Below are 13,850 nucleotides of genomic sequence, written 5' to 3'. Positions count from 1 at the left end.
TCGTATCATGATTACAGCTCGTATCATAATTGCAGGTCATATTTTAATTGTAGTGCTAGCAGCTGCCCTCTCCAAGATACAGCAGTGCCAGCTTCCAGGCTTTCCTAGATCTCTGCTTCAGGGTGTGATCGGGGAAGATAAGACAACTCACCGCTAGGAAGCCAAGCTTGCCTCCACAGCGGGTTTTCAAGCCAACTGCAGCCGTCAGGTGGATTTCTGCCATTGTGCTGGGTGGGATTTTTTCTTCTGCACACTCGGCCAGATTCACAGCACACAATGCCATGTGCAAGCCTGAGTAAGCTGAGCTGGAGGGAAGTTTACCTGTACCAGGAGGAGAAGGAAAAGTGTTAATTTTTAATCAGTAGTACCAGCTACTAAATACTACCATAATTTGCAGGGCTTCTTTCCTAAAGAAACAACGAAAACCTGTTGACATGAGAAGCTTACACTGCAGTTGTTTCAGCTGTTCTTACAGAGTTCTTTTATTACATGAACCTGTTGTGTTTTAATACATGGTCCCAGAATTTGTCAGGCTAATTTCTAACACAGCCCTCCCAGAGGAGAGAGGCTGTAGTGCTCTCCCTGTATGTTCCAGGGTCAGCTCCGAGTCTCCTCATTTGGGAAAACCAGACAGCAGATCTGCCACCTCTGCTCCCACCTGTTATGTGGAGCTGATGGAGCTTGTGATACGCTAGGGCCGCATCCCGAGCGCTGGTCTTGGCCTCATCCTCGAATCCTGCAGTGGCCTCCCTAGCCCGCCACTGATGAGAAGTCCTCTTCAGCAACCACCGCACCAGCGCCAGCTTCTGCAGGCTGTAGCGGATCACGTTCCAGGACAGGCTGCAGGCCAAGTCCAGGCGGGAAGCTGGCAGTGCTCGTCCGAGTACCGACAGGCAAGTCTGCAGGTTTGACGCAGCTGCAGCAAAATCACCCTGCAAATAAAACAATGAAAGGTTCAGCAACAAAAATCACTATCAGACACACTTTGGGACCTCCTTGGCACTGAGAAGACGAACTCACTTGCAAGTCTGGACAAGATCTTTGGCAGAGGAACATCAACACAGAAACTGAAAACATAACAGCAGTTTACACTGGCTTGAAATCTGGCCCTACACATATTTTCCACACGTGGTTCTGATCCTGCACTGCCTGTAAGATACAGCAGCACTAAGTGAAAAGAGCTCCCTGCCTTGTCAAACACCATGGAAATTTCAGGGTCCCCATATCAAAAGCCAAATGCTTCCTCAGCAATAAAGAGGACTTCCAAGAGGCTGGAGGACAGCAGACGGACAGACAGAGCAGAGGCCAGATTCTGGACAAAACCCAAGATGTTGCTGCCAAAAATTGATACAAGATGCAGTAGCTAGGAACAAGGACAGAAGTTAGGAGCCTCTTCCACTGCTTCCATGCCTCACTAACTTAGGTCAGGCGGCAGGACAATGATGGGCAATTAACAGAAAGATAGTCTGGGGGGAGGAGGCAAGGAAACACTGCCCCACCTGATTTCAACAGCTGATGGGGATGGTAATAGAATACACTGCAACCCAGGACAGGTCCCCATATCAAAAGCCAAATGCTTCCTCAGCAATAAAGAGGACTTCCAAGAGGCTGGAGGACAGCAGACGGACAGACAGAGCAGAGGCCAGATTCTGGACAAAACCCAAGATGTTGCTGCCAAAAATTGATACAAGATGCAGTAGCTAGGAAAAAGGACAGAAGTTAGGAGCCTCTTCCACTGCTTCCATGCCTCATTAACTTAGGCTGAGGAGGACAGCAATCTGCTCAGAACAATCTGCTGGCAACAGCTTCTCTGAAATCAGACAGGATGACCCACTCAAGGAATACCATGCTCTTGCAAGTGCCAAGCCACTGCCTCATTGGGAAACATTTACCCACAATCCCACCTAAAAGATGCATTTGATGCAAAATGCCAAGTCAACTTTACCCGTGCCAAATCCAGGTCCGCTTGCTTGCGGTGCCTCCAGAAGGTGACCGAGGACCTCGAGTGCAGCCGGGTCACCGGCTCTCCATGCACAAGGAGCTTTATGAACACGCTCAGTACAATCACTCCATTCACAAGCCACAGGATTAGGGTGGGCATCATCCAACCGAACCAACCAGCTGCATCTACAATGGATATCCCAAAAGGGAAAGTTAAATTTTAACCTGCACACCAAAAGCTTGGCAACATGATGAGCACAGACCCCGAAGGATGTCTGGCTATGCATGCCACATGTTTAATCAGCTTTTGCAAAGACTGCAGTTCAATCAGGAAACACATATACCAACACCTCTTTATCCAAACTCAACCCTCAACATTCCCAACTAAATGATTATTTTTACAAGACTGATGTATAAAAAAAATGAATCAGCACTTCATTTTCCAGGAGTTGTCTTCTGATTTTTCTGTAAAACACACCCACAGGTACTCAATACTCCAGTATCATTTTCTGATCTTAGTTAAATTTACAAAGCAACACTGAGGAACCATACTTACCAGTCAGGGAAACAACAGCATGCCTACAGCATCCCCTACCCTCTCCTAAGCTGTATTTTTAACTATGAATTTTATGGAATGAGTGTATCAACAAGCCAGTTGCAAGATTCCATAGCAATGGTGTAGTAATACTTTATTATTAAGTCACAAAAATCAGTTACCTTAAAAACAAATACAAAGTGTGAACATGCCTCAAAGTTTGGTAAAGACAGGAGGACGCCCCTTATCCTGAACTACTTTTCAAGGGTCTACGCCAAAAGCCCAGGCTGCTGGGCTACAAATCAGTGCTGCCTCAACCTCAGCACTCTGAGCCATGGCTGGTTTTATGCAAGAAGAACACTGGATGTGAACTAGAGCCATGTCCAAGCTGGCTCCCCTTCCACGCCCTGCCCTGCATTACTGCCCCTCCCCACCCACTAAACAAAGGTCATACAACTCCCTGAACACACAAACCCATCCTACTGAACCACACCGAGCGTCCACCTCGTGACCGGCAGCCGTCGCAGCTGCAGGTGGCTTTTAGGGAGACCACGTAAGGCTGGACACCTTCCATGGCCCAAACCATCCTAGTTCTTTACCTGACTCAATTGTCAGCACGTTCCTGCCAGAGCCATGGCGCACCAGGCTGTCGGACTCGGGGGTTCCTCGAGCATCCAGGAGGGATGTCAGGGGATTGAAGGAGAGGCAAAGGAATGTGAGAGCACAGAGGAGTATTCGAGAGCGATCCACCATACCAAGTGCCACAGGAGGAGAGTCGGGCTCATCTTTAACCTTCAGGGGAATAGGAATGGAGAGAAAAAGGAGAAAAAACCCAATGCTTACCATTCTGGAGCACAAAAAATGTTTATGCCAAGAAAGGGGTAGGGAAGAAGGAGAAACAGAACATGTATAAATTTGCTTTTGAGCTCTAGGTGAGCAAGAACTCCAGTAAAGCTTTTCCTAGCTTAGTAAGATAAGGCTGAAATATTTGAATGCCTTCAACTTCCTTCTGTGTCCAGTCATTTCAGGTGTTAACTGTATTCCTGGGTTAGGCTAGGATTAACCTTTGCTGCCCTTACTCTTTTGAGGATCTCCCACAATACCCACTTCTGTGATATCCACAAAACAAACCCGTAAGCCAAAGACAGCTAACAGCTTTTTGTTACTCTGATTACTTATGGTCTCATTAACCACAACTGATGTCATCATCCATTTCCAAGTTCTCCTGCTTTACTCCCTGGACATACATATCCTGGAAAGCCATGGGCTCCTTGGGTCATGAACATGCACTGTAAGTCCACAGAGACTGTACAGGGGCTGAAGGATAAGCACAGTTCTTTTCAGCAGCTAAGGTACAGCTCAGGTAATACAGCTCAGGAAATAGTCTCAATAATTTAAAGAAAGGTAAGACACACACATGCACCTTCCTCATCCTTACAAAGGCTCTCTAAGCCCTCCAGACCTGCTTGCCAGATGTCTGCTGGTTCCACTCTTGAGACTAAGAATTTAAATTCTGGCTCTTACATATTCTGAAGGAGATACCTTGAATTAGGCAATTAAAGTCACACATACCTTTGCATCATCAAGGAGCGGGCTTCCTGGCTCTGAATCAATGGAATAGGGGGAGAAGCCAGCCTGGGATCCTGAATCAGAAGCTGGAGGAGACATCAGCAGCACGTTCTGGTTGAAGTCATCTATCTTCAGATCCACATCATTGTCAACCAGACTGCTCAGGTCAATGCCCTTCAACAGCTCTGCAAAAATCAGAGTGCATTATGTACGTCTTTCTCCACCCTGACTCCTGACAGTAGCTCTCAGATTGGCTCTGTCATTGGAGTAAGACTGGTCACTGTTGACAGAACCTCTGTCAAGGATAAGAAATGGCAAGATACATCCTACATTCATGCTGACTGCCTCCCCTCTGCTGCAGAGCCTCCACAACTTACTGTTTTTTTGGTTAGCCAGCTTCAGAACCATGTTCTCCTGCCTCAGCTTATGGTTAGCCTGCTGCAGGTATTTAATATAGTCAATGGCTTTTCTCAGGACTCCAGACTTGTGCATCTGTAAGGAATTAAAATGTACAAAAAGTGGTTTATATTAAGAGTATCAAAGGGTGACCCCTGTTTTTAGGAATACCACAACCCTTTGTATCAGGTGGTGACAGAAAAGGATATAAAGGACCTCTCAGCAGCTGCAAAGGAACCAATAGCAGGGCATGCTCTGTGGGCAAGGTATCAGACAAAGATCACAAGGACTGAGGCCTCTCAAAGACCTTATAAAAACAGTACAATGGAAACAGATTAACATCCAAATTACAATGGAGTTCACACTTAAGTTTCAGCCAGAAATAGTCCTTTGAAAGTACCATAGTTTGTAAATGAAGTGGATCAGTTCTGGGATAGAACAAGCTGCTGTCTGATCACCACTTAATTCTGAGATAAGTAGTTCCCTCCTTGCCTCATTCGCCTGGCCATCTCCATGCAAATCCTTGCTTCCAGCAGCAGTGGGCAAGTTTATCTTCCAAACATAAGCCAAAAGTACTATGAAGCCACTGCACATTACCGATGTTTTCAAAAAGTAAGCTTCCACTTCCAGCAATAGGAGGTGACTTCACTAGTGCACTTATTTGTGCAGCAGCCACAGAAGGTATCAAGAATACTACTGCCTGCTCCACCAGCATGAGGTAAAGCGAGTAGGAACAAAGCCTGAATATGTGGTGCAAGAAAGCTTCCAATATTTGAGCATGCAAGAGTTTTTACAGCTCAATAGCTAAAGGAAATAAATTGGTAAGCTCTGTAAACCCTCATCCTTACTGCAGTCCCATGGAAAAGGAAACTTAATTGAAGCAAGATCTGGTTTGGCAGAGTTATGAAAACATCCACTTGGATATTCTACCTAGAGAGCCTATTTTAAGTTAGACCTAATGTAAGAATGAATGCATAAGGCATAGCTTATTTTCAAGAAGCAGTACCAATAGCATAGTAAAAGTAATATTTTACAGATGACCCTTCCTGAATACGATTATCAAGCACAAGTGATTCTCACCAGTCTTAGCCCAATACACATGTGCATGCTACTAACAGCTACGTGTACCCAAATGTTTCATTTGGTAGCGCAATGAGCACCTGAAAACAAAGTATTTATGGCACCCCATTTGCATTTATTCCCCATCTTTACCTTGGCATCTGTCCCCATGACAAGGTCCTTCAGCTCAATGATTTTGTCATTTATGGACGACCGGTAGCGCTTTTCAATGATGTTATGAGTTGTTCTCCTCTCTCCTTCTTTAGGTGGTTCAGGTTGCTTGACACCCCCAGGAACTTGTTTGATAGGCACCTTTTCTTGTCCCACCATCACAGGCATAGTGGTCAAAATGGTCCCATTGCTCCCAACGAGGGTCTACAAAGACCACACGTAACAAGTATCAAGAGCTATCAGCCAATTTAGGTAAGGTTTATGATGGCAAAAAGAAAAAGGAGTAAATAAAAGAATCAGGAAAAGTTGGTACAGCTCAGGAAAGATGTGAGATGCCAAATTCCTTCCATCTTTCTTAGCTGGCACAAGCATTGGCACAGCAACACAGGAAAATCTGTCACTCTGGCTCCCACACTGGTCACTGTGGAATAAGAACATCTCTTGTTCTCCAAGCACATCAACACTTCTGCCAACACTACGCTCTGTTCATCCACTTAAATAGAGAAAGGGACTGAGGCTCCTCCTTGTTCCTACAATCCTTACACTCCAAGTGTCCAAATCCACCTTTTCTTTGGACAAATAGTCATCAAAACAGCAACAGCCCACACTACTTCCAACTAGTAATGACAATGCTAGAAAGGATCCAACTATGAAAAAACAACCTTTGGCCTGAGGAATGCAGTTGATTTGAAATTGATTAAATGAAGAAAAAAAAAATCCATAAGCTATAAAAACGCCTTAATATGAGGAACTAAGACTAATGAGTGATATACAGCAGTGTGAAAAGCTCAAACTTGGACATCTAGATGTAGGACAGACCATCTACAGCAAACTAAAGCAGTATGTACTCAGAGATAAAATATGATGAATCCCATCAGAACAGTTGCACAGAGGGGCTCCTAGGACACTCGTAGTGAAAGAAAGTTTAGACTGCTTAATCCAGCAAAGCAGGATTTAGAAAGGCACCTGTGTTCTCTGAAGTACACCAAGGATCAGGGAAGCAAGTAGCTATGGAGAGTAAGAGTTATTTCAGTCAAAAGACAAACATAATAATAACTAGCCTAGAGCAACTAGCTATGAGCAATTACAGGAACAATTTTCACTCTGAAATAGCCTTCTAACTGGGATACCAGAAATTAATTTAGTTTCACTTCAAGATGGAACTTGACAAATAAGTGAATTTAAGTCTTATACCTTTCCTTGGCTAATATCCACCAAATTTCAATGTGTTCAAACATCCCTCAGATAGACACAATCTCTTAAGCCTCAAGTTGTGTGAAAACATCATCTAAAAGCAAGCAGGTTAATTGAAGATTTTAGCCTGGCTGCTAATAAGCATCTAAGAAGCATACCATGCTATTGCAAAAGAAGTCAAAATTTAGGTCCACACTTGCAAATTTATCTCCCCAAGTAAATATGTGTACAGAGATATCTGTTCAGAACATACAATATCATAATAAATGTTTCTTTGGGGGCATAAGTTTCTAAGAGTTGATTAGAAGTGGAGGCCATGAAGCACAACTGCCACCTCCAATGATTATAACAAATCCTCACTGCAAATGCCATCCAAAAAGCAGCTTAATCAGTTGTCACATTCAATATACTACTATTAGACACTACTAAAGGGGCAAAAGGAAGTTCCACAGCTACTCTGAGTCAGTTAGCTTTCAGTTTCAAGTTAAAAACTGGACTGAGTTTTTAGGTCATATTCCTCTCCTTGTAATACCAGAAAAAGGTAAACAGAAATGTGCCCTTGGTCTTTGCTTACTGGCCATGGGAGGCTGCCAAATAGTACAATCTGTGTGTTTAGCCTTGACAGAAATGGAGTATTATTCACCCTGGATGTGTGTAGAACAGCCCTCAAAACCCCTTCTTGTCTGCACTGCTGCAGAATACTAAAGCTCAGATCTCTTCTTTGCACTAATAGGAGAGAACATCAGTGAGGAGAGGGATAGAAGGACATCCATAGGGTACCTGCAGAGCTGTGGTCTGAATGGGAGCAGTGAGTGCTGTCAGCGCTGGGTTCTGTACTGCAGCCATAACAGGATTGCCATCTGTTTTCAGGGTTGTCAAGACCAGGGAATCCGTTTTTATGATCTGAGGTTGGACGAGAACCTAGGTTGAAAGGAGTTAGAGGTGAAGAGGAGAGCAGGCACGTATTTCCCTGATGATCTCAGGAGCCAGAGGTAAGCACTGACAGAGTTGTAATAGCTTTACAACTCAGTGGATGGCAAAAGAGCAGGGTGAGTATTTCTTTCACTTGCACCCTGCATCACCTGAATGCTTTCCATTGGCCCAAATGCAAACTCTAAGCAGGAGACAATTTGAACAGCACTGGAGGGAGTGGAGCAGAGGAGCCACCATGACAGTGGTTTTCAAATCAGTCACCAGAAGCAAACAAGTAGGTAAAAACACAAAAGAGCTGATGGAAAAGCTGCTTTCTCCTCTCCAATTACACCTATAATTAGCTCTCTACATTAATTGTCTGAGTGTTCAGTCTAACACAGCTAGGACAGTCTGCTTTGGCAAACACCCATGGTAGCTTCTCCCTGAAATTTCACTGAAAAGATCTGTACCTTTAACATCAAGCAGACCAAAATCCACTGTAAGTTATTTTGCTCTTATTTCTTTCCAATACCTTGTTGACCCTCTGAGAACACCAGAGATGGCATAGTACAACTGAACCACAGCAACTCTGTCACACTGAGTCTCATAGACAAACGTTTTTATTTAATACAAAGATGCACAAGAGTGGGAAAAAAAAAAATCACATGGTACTGTAACAGTAAAAATATTAAAAAAAACATGACAGAAGAATTGGAAGAACACATTCCAGTATCGACCAGTCCTTATAAGATGTGATAGAGGTGATGGACTTGCAAAAATGTAGGCAAAAGTCAAAGAGAGCCTGTTCTAGTAAAGTTTCCAACTGGGTTTGGTAGCACCAAGTTAAAAAAATTATTTTAGACTACATTTAATTACCATTTCGGTGAAAACGGTTGCTGAGCATTGCTCAGAAGTCACATCACATCTCACAACAGGGCCTCTCATACATGACCAGCATGAAGTAAAATGCTTCTGGGACACAGGCTGGCTAGAAGTACCTCTCAGGTTTGAAAACGTTTGTGCAAAAGCAATCCTAGCCAGGATCACCCGCCCTACAGCTTCACCACTTCTCCCCTGGCAAGTCAGGAGACCAGACCCACGAAAGCACTTTCTTGTTCTGCTGGATCCCTGCATCATTCCGCACTTTTACTTACGGGAACTTGCTGGACCTGTGGTGCAGCAACAGTCTGGACCGTGGCTGGCGTTAAGGTCTGGATGGTGCCGTTGGCAGCCTGCGTCAGCACTCGCTGGGCCTGCACGGTCTGCACCTGCTGCTGGATCGTAACCGGCTGAACTTGGGAGGATGTCACCAGGCTCTGGACTTGAGGCTGGAGAACTGAAGAGCAGAAGAGATGTCAGAAATGGTCGAGAGATGCAGGTCTCCCTCCTGGAGCCCGGAAATGCATCACTCCTTCCCAGAGCTTCTTAGTAGGCAGCATTCATCTAACACATCCCACATGTTGGGAACCTTCCAGCTGCTTTGGTGCCTTCTGCAAGAGGACACTGCACTTAGAATAGCAGCTTTCCAGGAAGAACAGAGGATCAGCTAAGAGAAAATAAAGCCAAAACCCTTTAGTCTGATAGAACAGGACTCACTATTTCAGTGGCATTATGCAGGACATCCAACCTGCATTTTCCCACTCCCCCTGGTCTTGGTGGACCATAGGATCCTGTCTGTCACGTAAAGAATCAACACCTACTAAAGAGGATCAAGTCATTCAGCATTCACAAAGGAAGATCCCATCACCACTAAATATCCCTACAGGTGTCTCTGCTCAGTGCAAGTACTGAGCTCCAAAGTTCAGTAGATGAAATGTGCCTTCATTCCAGACTGCCATGTCGGACAGACTGGATCCGCCCAGTGCACCCATCAGTGGGAGAACAGGGTTGCCAACAACAATCTTTCAAGACATACTTTTCTCAAGCCTCCCAAGAGCCATAGGGCAGAAGGCCAGGCCAGAGGAGAAGAGCAAGACAACAATTATGGTAAAAGGTCACACAAAACCACTAAAGATCTCATTTACAACAATTTCTCATGCTCCCCAACTCCAAATCCAGGCAGGTAGGAGAAGGGACACCCCACACGCAGCATCACAAGAAAAGGATCACCAGCCTGTCATGGCTGAGGATGCACTTGGAGTTTGAACACTGATGCCACTTACTGGAAGTGCACCAGGCACATCCACAGCCTGAGCACCCTGAAATCTCGAGTGCACCAGGCACACCTGTAGCCTGAGCAGCGCAAGCACTACCTTGGAAACTTGTGGCCGCGTTCTGGTAGATGACCGGCTGCTGGATAATCCTGGTTTGGGGAGCAGAGCTGAACGTCGGCGTGATCATGACAGCCTGCTGCTGGAGCTGAGGCTGCAGTGAGGGCCGCGGCTGCAGGACAGGGGCTGAGCGTGGAGGGGCTGGAGGCGTCGTCTGCGCTGCTTTGACCGGCAGGCTCTGGAGCTGGGGGGATGCAGGGGGTGGCGGGAAGGTTTGGAGCTGCACCTGGCTGTAGGGCCGCTGCAACTGCGGCTCCAGGGTCCCACTGCTGCTGCCACTGCCGCTGCCACCCTGGAAGGTGCTGCACAAGGGATCCGAGAACAGATCTGGAAAGTCTCCTGCCTGGTTACTGACAAACTGCAGCATCTCTGTAAAACAGAGGAAAATTACTTCAACACTATTTCATCGCCTGCATACTTTGACACCCGCCACTTACATCAGGACTGGAATTACGGCGTGTGTGCACAGAAGGGAGCGCTGGGTCCTTCAAAACCTTCAGAGAACACATCACACCAGTTCAACACCTCCAGAGTGAGACCAAGAGGTGGCCAGCAGCACAGCACTGCTGCTGCTGTTCAGGGCAAAAAGTAAGACCCTCCTACACTTTTCCAGGCAACAAGATCCAAGCACAGACTAGAACTTAAAGCAATCTCCAATATATACCTAAAGTATTAGAGTCTTGCTCCATCACTCCTTCAGTCTAACCCTTGCAGAAGGAAGAAACTAAGCACCTCCCAATTCCAGTACTAACCATTCTCCCATCCAACTTTGTGGGAGCTTTCAAGCCCCCTATCTGTACTGTGCCCCACTGAGTATCTGGAAAATGAAGAGACAAGATTAAGAATTCATCTTAGCTTTTTGTTACTTACAAACATAACAAATTTTGGGGAAAAACCACAGAAGGAAACACCACTTTATAAAACTGTACCAGAAGAAATCTATGCATGTGTTTAAAACATCAGAATAACTTTTTCTGCTGGTTTTCTGCCTGCAGTCACTGCACAACAGGTTCTCTCCATCCCACCTTCTCCAGGATTTTATCAGCCCACATCAAGTGGCTCCTATTGCAACACTATAGGCCTTCTCCCAAGAGGGGAACATTTCACAACCAAGAGATCATTGCTCCTAAGAAGAGCTTCCTCTTCCCTCAATCTAATCCAATGTAATCCAATTAGGCACCTTAAGACACCTGAATACTTCCCCTGATCTGTGTACAGGCAGTGGCATGAGGAGTCAGACATTCTTCCCCGCCCCAGGATCTGCCCATGCTGTACTGGCTCTTCCATGGTTTTCTGAAAGTGCTATTTATTTTCTTCTGGAAATAGGAAAAGAGGGGACCCACAAACCTAAGAGAACTTATAACGAAATAATAAATATGGGTTTAGGAAGCAAAAAATAGATTTCTGATTTATAGGAAAAAAAATGGCAAAGGGCTCCTTACACTAGGACCTTTCTCATTCACAAACCCCAAAGGATGTTGCTGCTGTCATTTATGAAGCAGGTTTGAAGCAGTGAACTTTTGACAAGAAGTTCCCATGGATTATGTCCCAGCAATAAGAGGGCTATTAATTTGCTCAGCTCTCTGAAATGCCACCCACACATTATCCAATTAATTTGTCTGACACTCCTTTGTCTGAAACAGAGCAAAGGGATGAATCCTCCTCCAAGCCTCTTGCTCCCTCAACACACATTTCAACATATTTCTGTGATACTACTACTCTTCCCTTCCAATAGCAATCCCTCCACACCCTGACACACATTTAAACACTGGCTGTGACCACTGCTCTCAAGAACTAGAGTCTATTGGAGGGAGAAGCCTGGGAGGAGATGTTCATCCACCTCCTGACCTGTTTATAACCTGACACTAAGTGGAGACGCACAGTTCCCCCAGCATGAGGCAGCAGCCACCCTTGGGGATCAGCTGGACCAAACCATTGTCTCCACTTTTCACTAGAGGAATGAAAGATTTTTTTTTTAATGCATTGCCTTAGTTGGTTTTCACAAAACACTAGCAGAGCAAGGAGGGTTGTTTCAAGATCAACATCTAGATGGGTATTAAACAGCTCTCCACATTCCAACTGACTGCAGCTAAGACCATCCCAAATAACCCTGAACACGATAAAATTAATAATCCAAACTATTTCCCAAACTCTTTGTTTGATAGCATTGCTATTTCATTATCAGACAGAACAACTGCAAGTAGAGAATAAACATAAATCAGATGAGATTTGCTCTGGAAGAGTAAATTCCAGCATAAGAACAAAATTTCAAGCGTGTTTTAAAGAATGTTGTGTTCAGTGCAGTAGATTTAATATAAAAAAAACTACTCCTGCTCTCACAAGTTAAATCACATCTTTAAGACAGACTTAACTCTGACTAAATGCAACAAGTCTAAAGTTTAATTTTGAAGAATTAAGACTGCCAGGGGATCAAACCCACCTTTTTTTAAGGGCCCAAGAGCTTTCCTAATAACAACACACAAAAAATTAAAAGCAAAAGAAACAGCCAACACCCAAAATATAAATCTCTGCCTTTTAAAACACCTTCACCTACCCAGAAATCAGAGTGTCTACACTCACTGTGAGAAACCTCAGGTGCTTCTGGAGGACCAGCCATCAGTGATAAACCCAGTGTCACCAGAGCACCTGCACCCTCTGTGCTGGAGAGGTCTCAGGCCCTAAAGCAGAGTGACATTACGGCAGAAAAAAAATCCCGGCCCAACCCAAGGCTAAAAAACGTCAACAAGGTATTACAAAACCAAAACTGAGCCCACCAAGGGCTTCTGTTGCTTTCATCATCCCAATACCTGGCAGAAAGGCAAGGGCTGGGCTTCAGCTGCCTCTCCCAGGTGGTGGCTCAGCTCTCCAGCACAGAGGCTGCTCTTCCTCACACTCCTGGAGATGCTCTGAGAAACACAAAGCAGTGAACAGCCCAGCCTCAGCAGAAACAACCTCTCTGTCCTGAACCCTGATGTGCTTTGGCCTCCAACTGACTCAAACCTCATGCTCCGATGTTTCCCAGCAGCGCCTTGCCAGCAGGAAGATGCCCATGGCTGGTGGAGGAGCTTGTGCCAGGGCAGGAGGCAGAGCCTTTGGGCTCAGCACTGGGGCCCCCTGGCCACCCTTGCGCCCTGTCTGGAAGTAAGAACCCAGTGAGCACTGACATCCCTGAGAACATCCACCACAAAAAATCAAAATCCACGCAACAGGTAATGAGGAGCCCCTCAGTCTGACTGGGAGAGGAACACCCATGAGACGACTTAAAAACCAAATGAAAGTCCTTGCAAAATTTCAAACCCTGAGATTAATCCATGCTGGAGCACAAAAAAAAGCAGGATTGTCATACATCTTCCCCCTGCCTTCTCCAGGAAAATCCACCCCTGGAGCTGGGGAGGAAAGTGAAGCTCGTTTTCCTAAGTTACTCATCGCTCTGAATCACACCTCCCAGGGCACACCTCAGTTTGGAGCCATCGCTGGGTTCATCAATTCGTCTCAGTTTCCGTGTGGAACCTGAGAACTCATTACGTGGTGCTTAAACAACAGAGAACAGCACCTTCAATGGGCACTATCAAACTTTATGAGCAATAACTAAGCCAAATGCACTCTCACAGGGTACATTCTTCTTTTATGACAAAAGAAAAAAAAGGAGTATAAATTTGGCCCCAAGCTACATGGCAAATCAGTGTCAATTAGAAATCTAAAAGTACTGGTATAATTTTATCTCCCAGCTGCTAAACAAGGATATTTTGGACACCCCCAAAACTGAGCTCTTTTTGGGATTACAGCCTGCAGAGCAGTGACCT

General features: G+C 45.3%; 1 protein-coding gene across 1 annotated transcript in view; it reads right to left on the bottom strand.

Moving 5' to 3' along the window:
- The window catches only part of SREBF2 (sterol regulatory element binding transcription factor 2), an 18,659-nt gene extending 7,908 nt beyond the window's left edge, over positions 1-10,751 (bottom strand). Inside the window, exons 1-11 of the mRNA XM_017737983.1 lie at positions 10,712-10,751; positions 10,030-10,416; positions 8,932-9,113; positions 7,646-7,786; positions 5,654-5,875; positions 4,423-4,537; positions 4,049-4,230; positions 3,076-3,268; positions 1,946-2,127; positions 659-932; positions 152-321 (exon numbers count right to left, since the gene is read on the bottom strand). Coding sequence (XP_017593472.1) covers positions 152-321; positions 659-932; positions 1,946-2,127; positions 3,076-3,268; positions 4,049-4,230; positions 4,423-4,537; positions 5,654-5,875; positions 7,646-7,786; positions 8,932-9,113; positions 10,030-10,416; positions 10,712-10,736 — 2,073 coding nt within the window. The 5' untranslated portion in view covers positions 10,737-10,751. The remainder of the gene's footprint in view (positions 1-151; positions 322-658; positions 933-1,945; positions 2,128-3,075; positions 3,269-4,048; positions 4,231-4,422; positions 4,538-5,653; positions 5,876-7,645; positions 7,787-8,931; positions 9,114-10,029; positions 10,417-10,711) is intronic.
- Positions 10,752-13,850: the final 3,099 nt, after the last annotated feature.

This window comes from Corvus brachyrhynchos, unplaced genomic scaffold (assembly GCF_000691975.1).
Source record: "Corvus brachyrhynchos isolate BGI_N302 unplaced genomic scaffold, ASM69197v1 scaffold56, whole genome shotgun sequence".
In the NCBI taxonomy this organism is placed as follows: Eukaryota; Metazoa; Chordata; class Aves; order Passeriformes; family Corvidae; genus Corvus; species Corvus brachyrhynchos.
The sequence above is the reverse complement of the archived record's forward strand: the minus strand, read 5'-3'. Positions and strand labels throughout refer to the sequence as shown.